The following is a 19,764-nucleotide window of genomic DNA, read 5'->3' on the forward strand; positions in this document are numbered from 1 at the left end:
TGTAGTTCACTTCTGGTCCTAATCTAAACCACAGCTCCTGTTCAGACTGCCATCTGCAGTCATTTACAACTCGCTGTACTTTACTTTAAGCCTAACTGGGAAATGATGAATTCTCTTTCCTATTAGCTGCGTATTTGCCAACTCTCTTCAACCAATCATGTTGAGATTTAGGTTCCAATATATTGGAATGAGAAGATCTACTATATAGCCATTTACCATTTTTATTTAAAAAAAGTTTTACAATAATCAGTTGAAGCAAACTGACACTGTACACAAAGCAGTTTGACAGGGTACATGTATAAATATCCCAGCGTTAGCCCCACAGTGATGCAGTGCCTGTCAAACCTTTGGTTTGAAATACAAAAAAATGTCTCTTAAATCCGCTTGACCCATTTTCCAGCTTCCCTACCAAACAACCTGGAAATTGAGTATATTTTAGCGGTTTCATGAATTAATTTTAACTCATACAATGGAGGGGTTAAACTAAGAACATAAAGCATATTAAACTGTACTGGCAGGTCCAAAACTGTTAAACAAGTGATAACCTGATGAATGTCACATGGAGAAATCATTGAAACATAATACAAAACTTTCACTCAAGTGCCAAAATACAGAGATGGAGTACATGATGCAGGTCTAAAAATAACAAACAGGCCTTCAGGACAAGGTGTCAGGCCTCTTACCTCAATAACAAGTGGCTATAAAGAGGTCTATGCATAACACAAGCAACTGTCAGACACCAGTGGCATGGAGAAGGTTGTACACAGCCATTTCAACTGGCTTCACCCCCAAGGGTGTTGCAGAGAACATTCTACAATCATCATTACCTGTTTTACCTGAGTGATACTTTGAAATGTTTGAACTGCTACTTTAACCCCTTGTGTTATCTTCGGGTCATTGTGACCCACCGTCGTGTTGCGACAACTTTACCTCATACAAAAATAAAGTGAAGCATTTTCTTTTAACCGTTGGGCTGTCTCAGACCCCCCACAGCACAAAGATTAAAAGAAAATGCTTTTAATTTGTTTTAATATTGGGTAAAGTTGTCGCAACACAACGATGGGTCGTTGTGAACCTTTGGGTCATTGTGACCCAAAGGCAGCACAAGGGTTAAAAATTCCCAAAAGTAGTAAAGTTCCATGACAAACCAATGTTGACCACTACATACTTTGTAAATTGTAAATCCTGTGCTATCCAAATTGTTTGAACAACCAATAAGCATAATTCTAATCTGTTGACAATTGAAATATGTGAACAAGGAAACATATCCACAGTGATGGAGACTGTAGTGTGGATAACTACAATCTAAATAATTAAATAACTAACATTCTTATTGTAAGATTATTTTGGAACCATAGCATACACATTCGGCAACTAAATGTCTTCCTTATTTTCCACTTTCCCTTGAAAGTACTCAGTTGAGTATACTAACAAATAATTCATTAGTAAGATGTTCAACAGTTTCACTGACAATCATTTAAACATGTTCTCTTTACTCATAAAAAAAAGAAAAGAAATATTAATAGCAACACTATAAAAACAGTTTCATGTCATATAAAAAGAAGTCTTTGAAGTCCTAGGAGTGCATATGCAAAGTCCCTTCCAGGCGGAGAGAGGGGGTTGTGGTGGCGGTCTTTCACTGGCGTGTGAGAGGGGGTCTTCGAGGGAGACGGGGGTTGCGTTGCTAGGCGTTTGCGTTGCTAGGCGTTCACGCTGTGGACAGCTCCACGCCGCTGTCACACCAGCCGCTGTCCTGCCGGCCGTCGAGCTTCAGCTCCTCCAGCGCCCCGGAGACGCACACATCTACAGACGACCAGAGAGGAAGGGCTCGTTAAACGGACAATTATCAACTGGTACGTTCTAAAGTCCACTGCTATCAAAAGTTAGAAACAAAGATAACAAGTAATTTATAAAGTTAGCTATAAAGAGAACAGACCCTTTATTGCTCACCTTCAGTCCCTCAATGATATTTTTATTTATTTTGTATTTAATTTAAACCAACCCTTAAAAACTCTTACCCTGGAGCTCTGTTGTGCTTGGGGAGACTACAACATCCTTGGTGGTATTCAGCGCCCCCTGTAGGACAGTGAGAGCCATGTGGTTTTCCACAGCCTCTAACCCGGCTACCAGCTCCTTGACTGTTCCCCCAGACACCTGCAGATACACAGGCAGTGAGATGACAAGCACAGACCTAAATCACTCCTCGATTTCAGACACAAAAACTGCTACAAATTGTGTCTACCTCATAGCTGTTACAAAACATCTATACTATCATGACCTTATAGCTGTTGCATAACATCTATACTATCATGACCTCGTAGCTGTCCAGCAGCGTAGTGGCGGGCGAGGGGCTGAGTCTGAAGGCGCAGCTGAGGATGCCCATGCCCAGGGCCCGAGCCAGGCTCTCCCAGCCTCCGCACGCCCCCTCCTCCAGCACCCGGCACAGAGTCTGCCTGGTGTCTGGGCCCAGGGTCCCCAGGTCCCCTGCACAAACACCACACAGGTCACACAGGTCACAGCCACGCTCGTGTAACAGGTCACACAGGTCACAGCCACGCTTGTGTAACAGGTCACACAGGTCACAGCCACTCGCGTGTAACAGGTCACAAAGGTCACAGCCACGCTCGTGTAACAGGTCACACAGGTCACAGCCACGCTCGTGTAACGGGTCACACAAGTGTCAAATCTCTCACAAACACTGCTCTGAGCACGCGCGTGTAAATCTGGGAGGTCATGCTACTGGAGGGGCCGACCTTGAGGAGGGACGCAGACTGTGAAGGGGGTCTCTGGCTCGTACTCCTTCCCGTTCAGGACCTCTGACACCTGAGGACAGGTCACCAGGTCAAACTACCTCTTCACAAACATCTGAGTGCCTTTTGTATTTCTGTACTCAAAGGAAAGGGTTTCAACTGCCTGAAGAGTACAGGTCAGAAGGTTAAGCTAACTCCACAAACTACCACTTCACAAACACAATGACCAAAGAAAAAGTGACAAAGACGATTGTAAAAGTGATAGGATACTAACTTCCAGAGGGTAAATAACTGTCTGAATCTGTCCACACTGAGATGAGATGGAAAAGTCTGACGTCCTGGTGACTCACCTCAGCGCTGGCAGCCATGGTGAGTGGCGTTGTTCCCGGGATATAGCCTTCATCCTCCTCTTCCTCCTCCCCGCAGCAGTCTTCCTCTCTGAAGAACAGAGGCTCAAAGTTCTCTCTGTGAGGATCAGCACCTGCCAACAGAAACCTGGGCTTACTTCAGAAGGAGATACTGGAAATATCCAGGTCTTTCACACACCCTCTCTCTCACACACACACGCACACACACACACCCTCTCTTTCACACACACACACAGGGTTGATTGGGGGCTGACCAGCGGCGATGAGCAGGGCGGTGAGTTTGACGGAGCCCCGTCCGGCAGCGATGTGCAGGGGGGTGGAGCCGTTGTAGGTGCAGCAGTCCACGCTGGCGTTGCCCTGCACAGACACAACCTCAGGGATCAGTGGGCAGCTGACTGCAGGTCCTGGGTTCAAAGCCCTAGTTTGAATCTGGACCGGGCCATACTCTACAGGAGCACCCAGCCAGCCAGACAGACAGACAGACCTACCTCCAGGAGCAGACAGACAGCCAGACAGACAGACCTACCTCCAGGAGCAGACAGACAGACAGACAGCCAGACCTACCTCCAGGAGCAGACAGACAGACAGCCAGACCTACCTCCAGGAGCAGGCAGACAGACAGACAGACAGACAGACCTACCTCCAGGAGCAGACAGACAGACAGACAGACAGACAGACCTACCTCGAGGAGCAGGCACCCAGCCAGGGAGACGTTGTCCATCTCGGTGGCCAGGTGGAGGGCAGTGCGTCCGCAGCTCCTCTCCTGGACCTCCACGTTGGCGCGGGCCTGCAGGAGAGCCCTGAGCGAGGCCAGGCTGTCTGCCAGCACGGCCAGGTGCACCGCACACACACCTGCAGGACCGGCACACAAGCCTCCACGCTTTACACCTGTGGACTGGACCTGGTCTGCTCATGCACATCTACATTACAACTGTTGGAGACCTCACCTGAGCCTTCCATGCATTATAACTATGTATCGTACATGTTCATATATATCTACTATATGAATAGAACTAGAACTCGTGTCATCAATACAAACATCAACATGACGCAAACTAATATACATCCTTATCTTGAACGTGTATGTGTAGGCCTGTATGTGTGTGTGTGTGTGTGTGTGTGTGTGTGTGTGTGTGTGTGTGGGTACCTGCTGCATTGGGGAGCTCCACAAGTTGGGTCACTTCCTGGTATTGTAGCAGGAATCCCAGCATGCCTCCCTCCTTCTGCTGGGCAGCCAGATGCAGCACTGTGTTGCCGTGGCGATCGACCATAGTGACATCAGCCCCGGCTAATAGGAGGGCCTGGACCGCCTCTTTCTGCTGGGTGATCACAGCCAGGTGCAAGGAAGTCTGGGAAGGGCAGAGACAAACGGGATGGCAAGATGTCCCACAACCACCACAGCCCTGCCTCTGCACAACCCAGCTGTTCAGTGAGGCGGGATGTTACAAGAAGTACAGGTGACCAACAGGGCTGTAACAGGTGTACTAGCTGTATACTGGAACAAACTTGCTGGGGTTTCTATGTCTGCCTGCATGTATATATGTCTGTCTGTCTGTCTGTCTGTGTGTGTATGTATGTATATATGTCTGTCTGTCTGTGTGTGTATGTATGTATGTATATATGTCTGTCTCTCTGTCTGTGTATGTATGTATGTATGTATGTATGTATGTATGTATGTATGTATGTATGTATGTATGTATGTATATATGTCTGTCTCTCTGTCTGTGTCTGTGTCTGTCTGTCTGTCTGTCTGTCTGTGTGTGTATGTATGTATATATGTCTGTCTGTCTGTCTGTGTGTGTATGTATGTATATATGTCTGTCTGTCTGCCTGTGTGTGTGTGTCTGTCTGTCTGTCTGCCTGTGTATGCATGTATATATGTCTGTCTGTCTGTGTATGTATATATGTCTGTCTGCCTGTCTGCCTGTGTATGCATGTGTCTGTGCATGCATGGCGTACCTGGTACAGGTCATTCCTCATGTTGAGGCCCTCCTCTCCAGGCAGGCCCGCTATGACCTGGGCCAGACTGGTCACTGCTGCAGTCTGGCTGTGGATCACTCCCAGATGGAGACCCCTGGAACACACACACACAATCACTCACCAACACACTCTTGACAGGTTGCACTGTAACACAAGCTCACTGTTCACACACACAGAGACAAAGAAAGAGAGAGAGAGAGTGTGTGTGTGTGTGAGGGACCTACGTGTCTCCGTCCTCGTCCTGGGTGGTCAGTAGGTGGCGCTGTGGGGCCAGCAGGCAGCGGGCGTCACCACTGACGGCGTACTGGAACAGAGCTGCAGCGTGTCTCTCTGCTACCCTCACCAGCCTGTCCTCCCACACACGCACTGGACACACACGCACACACACACACACCGTTAGCACACAAATCCCAACACACACCAGATACTGGTCCCATGATCCACCTGTCCTGCCGGCTCACCTCTGTCCGTCTCTCCTGACCCAGCCTCCACCTCCGGCTCCACCTCCGCCCCTCCCTCCTCCTCAAGCTCCCCAGGAGCGGTGGGCCCCACCTGGGCTCTGATCCTCAGAACGGCCCCTGAGGCTGGGTCATCGTCTGGGTCGCTGCCGTCGTCTCCGCTGTCCTCCGCTCTGCTCTGAGGGGCTGTGGGGGGCCAGGGCCAGGAGGGTTAGAGTTTAAGTGGCCTTGACCACAACACTGGGGTCTCACCAGAGAGAACACGATTACAGAGAGAGAGACAGAGAGACAGAGAGAGAGACACACACACAGAGAGAGAGAGAGAGACAGAGACAGAGAGACACACAGAGAGACATAGAGAAAGAGCGAGACAGAGAGAGAGAGAGACACACAGAGAGAGAGAGACAGAGAGAGAGACAGAGACAGAGAGACATAGAGAAAGAAAGAGACAGAGAGAGAGAGAGGCTCACCATGTTTAATGCCAGCACCACCTCCACTCATACTGGTGGAGAACCCTGTTCCATAGGCTGTGCTGTAGTTGTTGTAGGTGGAAAAGCCCTGATAGTAACCTGAAGAGAAACACAATCTCTTAAATACGTTATCCCAACATTGGTATCATTCAATAAACCCGAGCTCCCTTTACCATCAATGATGATGTATTTTATTATTGTCTCTTGTTCTGATGCAGGTAGCTTAGGGTAGGTGGAGCTCAGTGGTCCAACATTTGACTGCAAAGATTCAAAACCCGACCCCTTCTGTCGGTCACCGCCAAATAAACATGTCAAATCATTATCAATCTATTTCACAATCATTTGCAACCAATCGCTGCTGTGATAATCGTGTTTGCTCTGATCTGATTGGCCGGTGAGTGGTGCGTACCTCCTCCGCCCGTGCCGGGCCCGCCCCCCGTTGGGGGCCCGCCCCCTCCGCCTCCGAACATGCCCCCTCCGCCGCTGAAGTCCTGGAAGTTTGGGAGCGTCTTCTGCCTCTTCCTCTGAACCTCCTCCTTGTCTGCAACGAGCAGAGCAGCCAGGCTTGACATCGTTGTCACGGCGATGTGAGTTTTTGTTAAATCGGACAAACCGTTTCCTTCTTAGGTGCTAACCACTGCGATGCTGTTGGAAGTGGGGCACTACTGATCATTTTGTTATCTGCTGCCCTCGCTGTGCGGGGTTATCTGTGCGTCGCTTTGGATGAAAGCGTCTTCAGAATGAGTGTGTGTGTGAGAGTGTGTGTGTGTGTGTGTGTGTGAGGATGAGGTGTGCTGTATGTCCACTGGTTGCTACCGCTGTGGTGCTGTAGGGGGCGCTGGCCCCTCAGAAAACTACTCTGGCCATTAAAGGTGGATTAATGACTAATCACAGGACATCACCGATGTGAAAACAACAATGCTGACATCACCATGTCCAGGAAGTCAGGATTACCAATATAGGATTACAAATCAACCAATCAACAAAGCGGCGCCTGGTGTATTTATAGACAACTCACCAATGATCTGAGGGTGGTAGGTGAAGGGCTTGGGCTCGCTCGTCTCGTTGTCAGACTTGCGTTTCAGCTGCACAAACACCGACGTGGGTTTCTGCAGGTTCAGGTCTCGGTACTTGGGGGTCTTGAAGACGATCGCAAACTGGAGGGGAGCAAAGCGGGGCGAGGGAAGGAAGGGGGGGGGGGGGGAGACGCAGCAGTTAGAGACCCCCCCCCAGTGTGGTCTGTGAGGCCCTGGGGCGGCCGGCGTGGGACTGACCTGCCGGTGGACGTCGGTGGGGGAGAAATCTCCCAGGGCCTCCCAGGTCATCCCCCTGTCGTCCTCCTCGTAGAAACGCACCTGGATATCATCTGGGCAACAACACAGGGACACGCCTTCACCAAACAACCAGGAAGTGATGTCATGTAATATGAACTCTGCATGTCTGGTCTCTCCCCGTCTTTCTCTCTCTCTCCCCACCGGGGGATTTGTATACCAGCCGGGGAACTCCCCAACGCTGGCCAACAAGGACTTCCTACTCTGGAACGACATGATGTGATGCTGTCACAATCAACAAGCCGTCCTGCGAGGGGATCGGGGACTACGTAATCACTTTGTGTTTAAGGTGACAGGGAGACCAAGTGCTTTGCATTTTGCGGTACAAATAACAAAGCAGGCCGTGCTTCGTTCAAAATGAACTTGTCACGATGATGTAGATCTGCCAGCTAGTCAAACCATTTCACATAACTAAGGGCAAATGACAACTGGACACCTCCACAAGGCATGCTAAGATATGATGAGGCTGATTGATCTGATGTGGAAAGGTACCAGGGAAGACAGTAATACCAAGTGTTGTACAGCTGAACACCAAGTCTTGCTCCGGCTGTGGACTTGGCCTACCTTTCTGAACCTTGTCACAAAGCAGATAGACCTCCTCTCCCCCAGTCACACAGCCGGCCGTTCTGTCCATCCTGACGATCTTCAGGTTGGAGGCGTTAGGGGCCTCTGCAGGGAACACAGAGAAGACCAACAGGGAATCAAATCAGACATTGGATTTCTATAGCTCGTTTTAGCAAACAGTGTCACAGAGGGCTTCAAGAGGCCCATAGAACTGCAGCTAAACCAAGCTAAACCCTCAGGAGACGACAAGGAAAAACTCTTAGGAAAACTCTGGAGAGAAGAGAAAAAAAGAAACCTTGGGAGGACCACTGGTCTCTTCCTCTGCTTTAGAGGCAGGGTTATTGAGAGGGCACCCCGGACCGCTGCCGCCTCTGAGGCATGGTTTCTGGGAGCAGGTCAGCCAATCAGAGGTCTAGTGTGAGAGGAAGTAGGCTGATGAGCCTACGGAGCAGAGGAAGCAGGGCACAGCGAGCTGCTAGGGAAATGAAACCAGGCCAGGCTGCGGCGGTTTCATCTGAACGCCGGAACTCCTTCCAACACGGACAGAGAGCAGCGTGCTGTGGCCGTCTCCAGGGCAACCGAGTGGGTTCGCTTCAGCGCTACTTCCTGAAGCACTGTGGGTAAATCCTGAACCCCTCTGTGGTCTCTGAGTCACACGCATTGTGGAAGACTGAAGCCCTTCTCAGACGTTCTCAGGTGTAGGACATGAGGGGAGGGGAACTCTGACAATACCCCCTTTTATGGGTCATAAGGACAATCTTAGACGGACCCACCAACAGCAGGCCTTCAAGATTACATTTAGTCATTTAGCAGACGCTCTTATCCAGAGCGACTTACAGTAAGTACAGGGACATTCTCCCCGAGGCAAGTAGGGTGAAGTGTCTTGCTCAAGGACACAACGTCACTTTTTTGCATGGCCAGGAATCAAACCGGCAACCTTCTGATTAATAGCCCACTTCCCTAACCGCTCAACCATCTGACGATATGTTAATGTCGAGTTCAGACGCTAAGAGAAGACCGAATCCCAGCGGACTGAAAAGGCAGCGCTGACTCACTGCTGTCGAAGATGGGGTCTGATATGACAGGGTCCAGCCTGCGAGAGAAGCCGCCGTCGCTGTCGGGCAGGAAGGCGGTGAACATGAGCCGCACCACACTCAGGTCCATCTCCTTAGACTGCTGGCCTGCTGCACTGCTGATCAAGCTCTTCTGGTGCTCTGGAGGGACACACACACAGATACACACACACACACACACACACACACAGGACACGCATTAGCACAAATATCCTTCAAGGCTGGCCTTTTTGTGTGTGTGTGTGTGTGTGTGTGTGTCGGCGTGTCGTGCTCACCTGTGAGCTCCCTGGGGAAGCGGACCTCTCCCTGGTAGACGTCGATTTCCGGGTGGATGGTGAGCCCACTGTTGTAGCCCTTCCTGTAGGCCTCGCTCATCCTCTCCTCCAGGGTCTTGATCACGTTTTTCTTGGTCACATGCAGGATCCCCAGGTTGGGGAAACTGGAGGAAGCGACACAGATTTACAGCTGGCTTTGGCCCTCTTGACCTACCACTGATACATGTAGAAAGGATTTAACAATGTGAGTGTGTGTGTGTGTGTGTGTGTGTGTGTGTGTGTGTGTGTGTGACCCCCACCTGAGGCAGGAGTCTTTGGGCTGCAGGTCAGCAGTGCAGATGCCCTTCTCACACTGCTTGCCCACCAGGCTGTGAGCATGCAGATGTGGGCTGCTGGAGTTAGTGACCAGCTGGATCACCACACGAGCCATGCCCTGATAGTTACAGATCTGGACACAACAACAACAACAACTTTACTGGAGAGCTTCACTACTTTTAGCACAGACGGCCACAGTATTCATTTAGCCGACGCATCTATCCAAAGGAACACACAGAAATTTGAACCTGTGACCTGGCCTTGATTGCCAGTAAACCCCTCCACCGCTCCAATATCCTATACGTGTTTTGGTCGCTTGATTTAAAACCATTGATGCGTTGCAGATCGGTGTGGTGCGTGAAAGCTACACCAGGGACTCCAGAAGTGAGTCACAAAGACAAGAAGGTTGATTTTGCTGTAATGTTGTCCTCTCTAGTGTGGTTGGTGAAAAACACTTTCTCTAGGCAAAAATGAGTCACTAGGGAAGCCACACGCACATATGTATGTATGCTGACACACTCAACGTGGGTGGATAAAAAAGGGCTCAAAGCTCCAAATCAAAAGGCTAAAGCACCATGTACACAAAATGTTTTGAAAGGAAAGTAGTGGAAAAACGGTTGTGTTTACGAGTGATCCATGACAAACTAATTGTGGCATAAACCACTTCGATCTTGGACGGTTCAAGTTGGGTATCGCTGGTCTGCAAAAACCCTCTGTGACATGTCTAGTAAAAACAGCTAGAAAAACAACATTTGATTGGATTGAGACTGACAGTGACTGACGCTGGGTGAGAGCCAACACCAACGTCGCCCATAAACGTCAAGAGGACTGGCCTGCCACGTGACAACTCTTCCATGAGCTAAGCCACCTCCGAACACCGGTAAAAAGGTTGTCTTTTTCCCTGTCGTGCCAATGGTCTTCAGACACCAAGACGGAAACCCCCTGGGGTCACCTGACTGACGGAGGCACAAAGTCCTCCCAAAGCCTCCGTCCTGAACCAGACTCGCTGGTCTGAGGGGGACCTGTCTTGTTCTCCTGTCTTGGACAGGGTCTGATTCACACAGACAGCACCTGCAGCACTCGGACCCAGTAAACTGCTCCCTTTATCTTTTCTTTTTTCCTTCCCCTTTTGGATAAACAAACCTGCTATATGAACACATTGTGTTTCCTGGTTCATGACAACAACACAGAGCAGGTCTGTTCCTGGAAACTGTGTACACGTGTGGTTTCTCATGCAGCAGGTGACACTTCCGCCAACACACTGCCTTCCACTGCTCGCAACACCAAACCCAACCAGGACAACTGCCATACAGCAAACCTGCCCTCGACAGACCCACCGTCCCTCACTGCCCAGACCCACCGTCTCCTCACTGCCCAGACCCACCGTCCCCTCACTGCCCAGACCCACCGTCCCCTCACTGCCCAGACCCACCGTCCCCTCACGGCCCAGACCCACCGTCCCCTCACTGCCCAGACCCACCGTCCCCTCACTGCCCAGACCCACCGTCCCCTCACTGCCCAGACCCACCGTCCCCTCACTGCCCAGACCCACCGTCCCCTCACTGCCCAGACCCACCGTCCCCTCACTGCCCAGACCCACCGTCCCCCCACGGCCCAGACCCACCGTCCCCCCACTGCCCAGACCCACCGTCCCCTCACGGCCCAGACCCACCGTCCCCCCACGGCCCAGACCCACCGTCCCCTCACGGCCCAGACCCACCGTCCCCTCACGGCCCAGACCCACCGTCCCCTCACGGCCCAGACCCACCGTCCCCTCACGGCCCAGACCCACCGTCCCCTCACGGCCCAGACCCACCGTCCCCTCACTGCCCAGACCCACCGTCCCCTCACGGCCCAGACCCACCGTCCCCTCACTGCCCAGACCCACCGTCCCCTCACGGCCCAGACCCACCGTCCCCTCACGGCCCAGACCCACCGTCCCCTCACGGCCCAGACCCACCGTCCCCTCACGGCCCAGACCCACCGTCCCCTCACGGCCCAGACCCACCGTCCCCTCACGGCCCAGACCCACCGTCCCCTCACGGCCCAGACCCACCGTCCCCTCACTGCCCAGACCCACCGTCCCCTCACGGCCCAGACCCACCGTCCCCTCACTGCCCAGACCCACCGTCCCCTGACGGCCCAGACCCACCGTCCCCTCACTGCCAGCACAGGACCAGACAGCCCAGGCCCCTGACAGAAAGAGAGGTCCCTTCCTTTTCCACACAAGCGCAGGCTCTGATAGAGATCTTGTCTAGTTCCAGGTTGATATCTGTCATGTCTGAGTCTGTCTGATTCACTCGACATTCCTTGTAATTATGTGCGCACGACACGCGAGGAAATTCCCAACAGATCTGAAACAGTGGGGAATTGAGGGGGAGAGTTGTAGCGTGTAGAACATGGGGATGGGTATAGCTCAGTGGTAGAACATGGGGATGGGTATAGCTCAGTGGTAGAACATGGGGATGGGTATAGCTCAGTGGTAGAACATGGGGATGGGTATAGCTCAGTGGTAGAACATGTGGATGGGTATAGCTCAGTGGTAGAACATGGGGATGGGTACAGCTCAGTGGTAGAACATGGGGATGGGTACAGCTCAGTGGTAGAACATGGGGATGGGTACAGCTCAGTGGTAGAACATGGGGATGGGTACAGCTCAGTGGTAGAACATGGGGATGGGTACAGCTCAGTGGTAGAACATGGGGATGGGTACAGCTCAGTGGTAGAACATGGGGATGGGTACAGCTCAGTGGTAGAACATGGGGATGGGTACAGCTCAGTGGTAGTGGAGTGTTTGCCTGCAGATCAAGAGGTTTCAGGTTACAATTCCCCTAATCCTGTATGTTACACTGCAAAATAAATAAAAATGAATGCCACAGGCATACTCAACAAAATCAAGCCTTCCTATACTTTCTTATTATAGTAATTATGATCAACTTACATTTAGTAGACGCTCTTATCCAGAGAGACTTACAGTAAGTACAGGGGCATTCCCCCGAGGCAAGTAGGGTGAAGTGCCTTGCCCAAGGACACAACGTCATTTGGCAAGGCCAGGAATCGAACTATCAACCTTCTGATTAATAGCCCGATTCCATAGCCGCTCAGCCATCTGACCCCCGACTTGTCCTTAACCAGACAATGACTCGTTCTTCTATGTGAATGTCAGACGGTTTCCAGAGAAGGACGGAAATGAAACCATTTAAAAATTATATTCAATAGTTTCTAAAGAAATTACATTATTCTGGCTGTAGAAGACCTAATATTTTTCTTATCTTTCCTGTACCACATCTGTTAAATCACTAAACCGTATAGATTTAAACCACAAAGGCTTAAGACCTAACATGTTGGTAGAGATCCTGCTAATGATAAGACAGTGGAGAGAAAGGGGCTCCACATCCAGACACTCCTCCAACTGGGGACTTCCCAGAGTTAAGTTTGAACATCGTTAAAATTACCAAGGATATGTGTGTATTTGTGTAGTGTGTAGTGTGTGTGTACATAACGGAAGAGGAGGGGGTGGAGGAGAGAAAACAAGAGAAAGAGAGACAAAGAAATCTAGAGAGAAAAAACAAGAAAGAAAAGAAAAAAAAAATGAAAAAAAAGAAAAGAGAGAGAGAGAACTCATGGTGATAGAAAAGGCAGAAGAACATACTTCAGAACAACCCTGTGCTTGTGGAAACACGGGCCTACAAACTGACAGGCCTCATCCACACACCTTTATCCAATGTAAAACCACATGTTGGAAATGCCTCTAGAAATGTCCGACCAGGAGGGGAATTCCCTCTCATGCATCTTCAGTCAGAACACATCCACACTGTCACATGACATATGGAAGAGCACACAGGAACAACAAAGAGAAAAGTATGTTACCTTGATCTGAGGATAGGACTTCCTGTTCTTCTCACTGGACGCTCCCGGGAGCCCGCCATGAGACGGCCCCTCGCAGCCGTACCGGAAACGGAAGCCCCTCTGGGGAACACGTGATCGTCGTTAACCGTTAAACATCTGCCACCCAAACACCATGACGTTACAGTAAGGTCGACTTGCTTTCTATCTGATGTATTCATTTGGTAGATGCTGTTGTCCAAAAGCAATGGAGAGGGGGACGATTTGAACCTGCGATCCTCCTGATCTGCAGTCAAACGCTCTACCCACTCAGCTATACACATCCCACACAGAGGATGTGAACAGCCGACAGGATGTTACAGGGCCGTCAGGACCCTCGGAGCAGAGTGAGGACGGAGGGCTTACATTTACATTTAGTCATTTAGCAGACGCTCTTATCCAGAGCGACTTACAGTAAGTACAGGGACATTCTCCCCCGAGGCAAGTAGGGTGAAGTGTCTTGCCCAAGGACACAACGTCATGTGCACAGGCAGGGAATCGAACTGACGACCTTCAGATTACTAGACTGATACTCTATCTGCTCAGCCACCTGACTTACCTGTTTAGGCTGCTCGGTGATCTGGAGGTACGGCCCATCCACTGAAATGAGGGGCACGACAAGAGGGGAAGAAAGTACAAATATTGAACATCAGTTGAGTGTCTTCACGCGTAAAAGTAGAAGAAACGACATACACTCTATAACACGGGTCTCCAACCCTGCTCCTGGGGAACTATCTTCCGGACTCACCTGACCTCATTCAACACTAGTTACCTGATCAACCAGATTCCCCCCCCCCCACCACACACTCTCCACCATGAGCAGACTTCTATATCAGCCAATGAACAGGTCATCCTGCACCAACATAACCGAAGACAGATAAAGGTGTGGTTAGCTTGACCCAAACACAAGACTGCTCTCCAAGAGACTTTAAACTGTTTTTTTGTTTTTTTACAGTAAAGAACCACTATAATTCAACAAGAGGTATGTAGGATACTTGCTGTCATGTGGCAAGGATGTCGTTTTCCCTGCGACATCCAGCTCTGCAGCTCACTCTATCGGTGGGTCGGCCTACAAAGACTGCCCGTGGGTGCATGGTCGCAGTTACTGCGATCTTGCGCCTTTTTTGGTTTTGTTAACACCATCAGGTGTGTCACATCCTCCACGTTAAACAACCACATCAGCTTAGATGACTTCCTGTCTAACATAGCGCCCGGCCACATCCTTCCACTGATGTTAGCTAGCTGCCTTCCACCAACACGCTAGCATTCAGCTACAGATACAAGAATCAAGACTGAGAGAGACTTTAGACGCCACTTATTCCTGAATCGATCAGTTCAATTTGAAGACACTGTCCACGGGACTTGGTTTCACAGCGCAGTGTAGAACGCCACCTCTCAATGCCGATGTGGACAACACACACCCACACACACACACACACACACACACACACACACCCACACACACACACACACACACGGTCTCCACCATGACAAAGAGAAGTTTTCCCTTTGTACTCTCACAGTCTTGTTTCACCTTCTGTTTGTGCTTGATGTTTCATTAAAGTGTATTCTGACAGCCTTCTGAAGATCAATAGAGAAGTGAGACTAACTTGAGAAAGAGAAGTGTACTTGTGGCTATGAAGTAGTAAACTACCCAAACACGTCATGACGTCACAAAACTGTCTTTTCAGCTTGCATCGAGGGGGTGAAGGATATGCTGGGTTGGGATGGAAGGTAATATTTTGACTAACTGTATAATTTCCCCATGGCCAAGAAACTGTAGGACGAAAAGTAAAAACGTCATTCCCACACAGTTGTGTGCTCTTACCTGTTCGCTGTGGTATGTCCGAGTAAGATGAGATATCCCATAGTGGATCATAGAACTAGAAAACAAACAGAAGCATTCACGGATTAAAAACCAAACCTCCAGTTAATTGTTTATTATAATCCTGTCATATTGCTACCTACATTTTTTACAATATAGTATATATTGCTATACATCAAAGGTATACGGTAAGATTAATATTGCTTCCTTAAATATAAAACAACAGGAATGGGAATGCACTGTTGAGAACAACAACAGAACAGCAACACAAATCATAGTATTCATTTATAGAAAGAAAAAAACGGGTCGAGTTGTACCGGGGTTTGATTTGACAGGTAATCCTCATCAGCCATCTTTGTGTCTGTGACTGGGGAAAGCACAAAAGACCGTAAGACCACAATGATAGTTTGAGTTTTCACTAGTCTGCTCTTTCCTTAATTATAGCAAGAGTAGTAAGATGAAGGATATTTTCCAGCTGAACAGTTTCGACAGTCAAGCTAGCACGTATTGAACTAGTCAGTAAGTTTAGCTAGGACTAACTCTTGTTAGCTTTGTACCTTGCGCCCATAGCCTACCTAACCAATAGTTTCTGTGTCATTACACCAGTTCAAACATTTGTTTCAATGTTTCGCCATTTCCATTGCTGGAGTTAGCTGTACAGTAGCGACAGTTTGCTATTCATGATCAATGTTGTTAGCTAAATAGCTAACTAGACTAGCTAGCAGACACGCTAATTTGAGATATGAGGAAGTGGACTGGGCTGCACAATAATAGGCAAGATCACAAACTGTTTAAACAGTTTCACACAAGTCTAAGATAAACTGAATGCATTGTTGGAAATAAGCTGGAACGTAACGTGTACTAAAAACAGCAAATGCTTACCTGCTTTACGAGGTCACAAATCCGATTCCAACATGAAATTGCAGTGGCTGTCCCAACCTAATTTGAACTGAGTTTTGCACCTATTGCGCCATGCTGTTTGGGTGAACTCATTAGCAAGCTTCTACAGTATCTAGTTTAGTAGTAGCTAGAGCTAATTAAACAGCGGCAGATGTCGGCCACTTCCCAGTGTTATCTGATCAGATAAATACATGTGTTTAAATTGAGCAATGATGGTATATGTCAAATGGTTAAGAAGAAAAGACAACTAGAATGTGAATTGGACAGTTGTTAATACAATTTACTTCCCCACTGGAATTTCCCAGTGACGTGAACCAAGAAGGGTAACTTGTTGACCTTTTTCGTAACGCACGCCCCCTAAAGGCGACCAAGGTTGAGGCAACTACGTCATCACAATCCAGGCTTAAAGGTACAATAGTTCTTTATTTTATTTTTTAATAGTTTTGACCCTAACATTTTTACTATTTTTCTTATTTGGATACAAATGTGTATTTTGGAGCGTTACGCTATTTTCCAGGCGGACTATTAAGTACAGGTGTTAATTGTAAGGAGGTATGTATGGCTATTTTCGCACTTATTTTGAAAACTTGGGCGGGGAGGGAGTTAGGTTAATGATTTCTTGATTTAGATTTAGTGTGGGCCGCCTGCTCTACTCTCCTGAACAGTAGGTGGCGGTAACGCTCTTTTCTATAATGGTTGCAATCTGACTCTAAACGCTGAGGTAGTCAAACGTACTTCCTAAAATCTTACAGAAGCTATCCAACCGGCCGCTTCCCGACAAAATAACGTATATTAACATGGCAACAGATATGGCTTGCATCGATGTTTCTACTCAGGATACTTATGCTCCTCATGGCCGAAAACAAGAGAAACTGCAACTTTCCACAACCTTAAGAAAGTATTATGCTTTCTGCAAGAGGAAGGTGAGTTTACAAGTGTAAGGAGGCCATTCTGACCGAATAACCAGAGTTTTGTACCTTACAACTACTTTTTAAAGTAATATAGTATGTATCCCATTAAAACATTTGTTTGTATCGTTTTGTAGACATTTGCCAAATTTGTGGCATCAAAGGAAAACCCATGTTCCGAGAAAGCCGTTCGTCCAACAACCTGGCATTGCTGTGGCCAAAGCTTCTATGAACCCTCTTCAATCCACAAGCATGTGGCCAGGGCTCATGAATCTAAGATTACACAGTTAACAGAGTCAACGTTCGAGAACTTTCTCAGCCAGACTGAAAAAGACACATTATCGCAACAGCAAGTAAAAGTGAAAGAGACTGTAGATATTTCACAGTGGATTCCTGACACCAGTCACATCACTGATGACCAGCTACACAAGTAGGCTACATGGGACTATATCACAATAAGACTTCGATTTAAAAAACATTTGGCATGCAAACATTTTTATCTTACTCTCTCCTTTTCTGTGTCTAAGTGGTCCAGGTGAGGTTCTCCTATACTACTGCTATTGCCAGCTTACAGATCCACATGCTATCTGTGCCTGGCAAAAGGCCCTGTGTGAGAAGCTCCACCTAACTGGCAAGGTAAGGCTGTTCCTCACCTGGGGCTATTATGCTGTGAATGAAATTCCTTTATAACTACAGTATCACTAAAGTAATTACTACATTTACTTTTTATTTTTAACTACACATGGCACATGCACATGGTAGTAAATATAACCTAATGCGTTTCCTGATCTTGTGATATATACTCAGTCATTCCAGTCTTTCTGCAGGTGAGGGTGGCTACAGAGGGTATCAATGGAACAATTGGCGGCACCAAAGTGGGGACTAACTCGTACATCAAGGCAATGCGTTCACATCCAGTCTTTAAGATCATGGATCAGGAGGACTTCAAGGTAAAAATACTCCTCACACAATTTTACCAGACGAGCTTATAAACACACGTCAGAGAGTTGTGTTAAAAGCTTGAATAGTTTAGGGAGTAGGATTAGAGTATAGGGAGTCAGGTGGCCATGTGTCGGTGCACATGACGTTGTGTCCTTGGGCAAGACACTTCACCCTACTTGCCTCGGGGGGAATGTCCCTGTACTTACTGTAAATCGCTCTGGATAAGAGCGCCTGCTAAATGACTAAATGTAAATGTAGTTTGACAGCAGAGCCTGGCTCTTTGTGTCTCCACAGACCAGCGATGGGGGCGCAGGCTGTTTCTCTGACCTCAGGGTGGGTGTCTACAAGGAAATCGTCCCCATGGGAGTGGACCCTGAGGAAGTGTCCTACAGACTGGCAGGTACTAAACCACACAATACAGTCATGTCGGGTTTGTGGGGGGTTGACATTGCATTCGGAAACAGATTTGAATACATGTAACGTGTATGCCAGATCCTTCAGTACTTATATCAGATGATTGTTTGACTGAAGCATAGGAGACGGACATCTGGTTTGACAAGGGTTTGCTCATCTTGTCAAGGAATCCATTTGGAACCGGAGGAATTTCACAAAGAAGTGGAGGCTATTCTGTCAAAAACGGATTCTTGCAAAGACACAATACTGTTAGACTGCCGAAACTTCTACGAGAGTAAAATAGTGAGTACGGTTGAGAGATGAATGCACCGTATCTGCTCCAGCAGGGCAACACATGTAACCCCTGTTCACCTTTCCTCCTCTGGGGGGCATCCAGGGCCACTTCAGACATTGTGTAGCCCCCAACATTCGCAAGTTCAGCTACTTCCCTGACTACGTTGACCAGAACATTGACCTCTTCAGAGACAAGAATGTGCTCATGTACTGCACAGGGGGCATTCGCTGTGAACGTGGGTCAGCATATCTTCGCTCCAAGGTAAACATAGTGACTTTCACCAAACGTATCCGTTTTGCTTGGTAGCGTTGTATAATATCTTCATAGAACTATGCTTAAAGCCCCTCCATATGCAAAAAAAAACGTTCAGCCCAACATAGTCAACAAACCATGCCACGTGTGTGTCTCTAGGAGGTGTGCAAGGAGGTGTACCAGCTGAAGGGAGGGATTCATAAATACCTGGAGCGCTTTCCAGAGGGGTTTTATCGAGGGAAACTGTTTGTGTTTGACGAACGCTATGCAATCTCCTCTAACGGTGATGTCATCTCAGGTGTGTTTCTCCTCTGGGTATTACACCACTCTGTGTTTGGGAGTTTGGGGTTGTTCAGAGAAATCACATTTGAATATGATCTGATTGTTTGAATGGCAAAAAGTGCTTGAGTGATTTGTTTGCATACGATTTTTGAATATTACCGAAACAAAACAAGCTCATAAAACGCGACGAGTTCATCAGCGTCCCTCCTCTCCCTCTGTCCCTCCTTCCAGAGTGCAGATACTGCGGCTCATCGTGGGACCAGTACCAGCTGTGCACCACCACCTTCTGTTGCCAGCTGGTCCTTTCCTGCCCCATCTGCAGACAGGGGGGGCTCACTTCCTGTTGTCCCACCTGCCAGAGCAAAGGCCAGGGCCAGAAGCCCTCTTCCACACCGCACCAGAGAGAGGAGTGCGAGTGCACAGACGGACGACCGAGGATCCCCCAGGATGCATTGTGATGCGACAGTTTTACAGTTACAATAAATATATTTTAATACA

General features: G+C 48.6%; 2 protein-coding genes across 3 annotated transcripts; one reads left to right on the forward strand and one right to left on the reverse strand.

The window, feature by feature from the left end:
• Positions 1 to 207: 207 nt before the first annotated feature.
• nfkb1 (nuclear factor of kappa light polypeptide gene enhancer in B-cells 1) lies at positions 208 to 19,553 on the reverse strand. 2 transcript variants are annotated; one of them, XM_084700873.1, is made up of 25 exons: positions 19,426 to 19,553; positions 19,192 to 19,312; positions 15,612 to 15,661; positions 15,298 to 15,352; positions 14,029 to 14,069; positions 13,455 to 13,553; positions 9,569 to 9,717; positions 9,270 to 9,433; positions 8,977 to 9,135; positions 7,922 to 8,026; positions 7,301 to 7,392; positions 7,045 to 7,183; positions 6,436 to 6,567; positions 6,027 to 6,125; positions 5,560 to 5,742; positions 5,323 to 5,464; positions 5,078 to 5,192; positions 4,266 to 4,467; positions 3,801 to 3,970; positions 3,373 to 3,475; positions 3,101 to 3,231; positions 2,754 to 2,823; positions 2,315 to 2,484; positions 2,019 to 2,154; positions 208 to 1,803 (listed from the first exon to the last, which is right to left on the reverse strand). In XM_084700873.1, the coding sequence occupies exons 3-25, from the start codon at positions 15,645 to 15,647 to the stop codon at positions 1,709 to 1,711; spliced, it is 2,787 nt and encodes a 928-aa protein (XP_084556999.1). In that variant the 5' UTR covers positions 15,648 to 15,661; positions 19,192 to 19,312; positions 19,426 to 19,553; the 3' UTR covers positions 208 to 1,708. The 2 variants fall into 2 exon arrangements, with proteins under 2 accessions (XP_084556999.1, XP_084556925.1); XM_084700799.1 differs by lacking the exons at positions 19,192 to 19,312; positions 19,426 to 19,553 and adding an exon at positions 16,177 to 16,413.
• tstd2 (thiosulfate sulfurtransferase like domain containing 2) lies at positions 16,467 to 19,764 on the forward strand. The gene is made up of 10 exons (XM_084700917.1): positions 16,467 to 16,603; positions 16,947 to 17,117; positions 17,240 to 17,532; positions 17,630 to 17,738; positions 17,930 to 18,052; positions 18,339 to 18,444; positions 18,625 to 18,740; positions 18,835 to 18,993; positions 19,144 to 19,282; positions 19,498 to 19,764. The coding sequence occupies exons 2-10, from the start codon at positions 16,992 to 16,994 to the stop codon at positions 19,722 to 19,724; spliced, it is 1,398 nt and encodes a 465-aa protein (XP_084557043.1). The 5' UTR covers positions 16,467 to 16,603; positions 16,947 to 16,991; the 3' UTR covers positions 19,725 to 19,764.

The sequence above is a fragment of the Hypomesus nipponensis genome, chromosome 1 (genome assembly GCF_054491055.1).
Source record: "Hypomesus nipponensis isolate SF chromosome 1, ASM5449105v1, whole genome shotgun sequence".
Taxonomy (NCBI): domain Eukaryota; kingdom Metazoa; phylum Chordata; class Actinopteri; order Osmeriformes; family Osmeridae; genus Hypomesus; species Hypomesus nipponensis.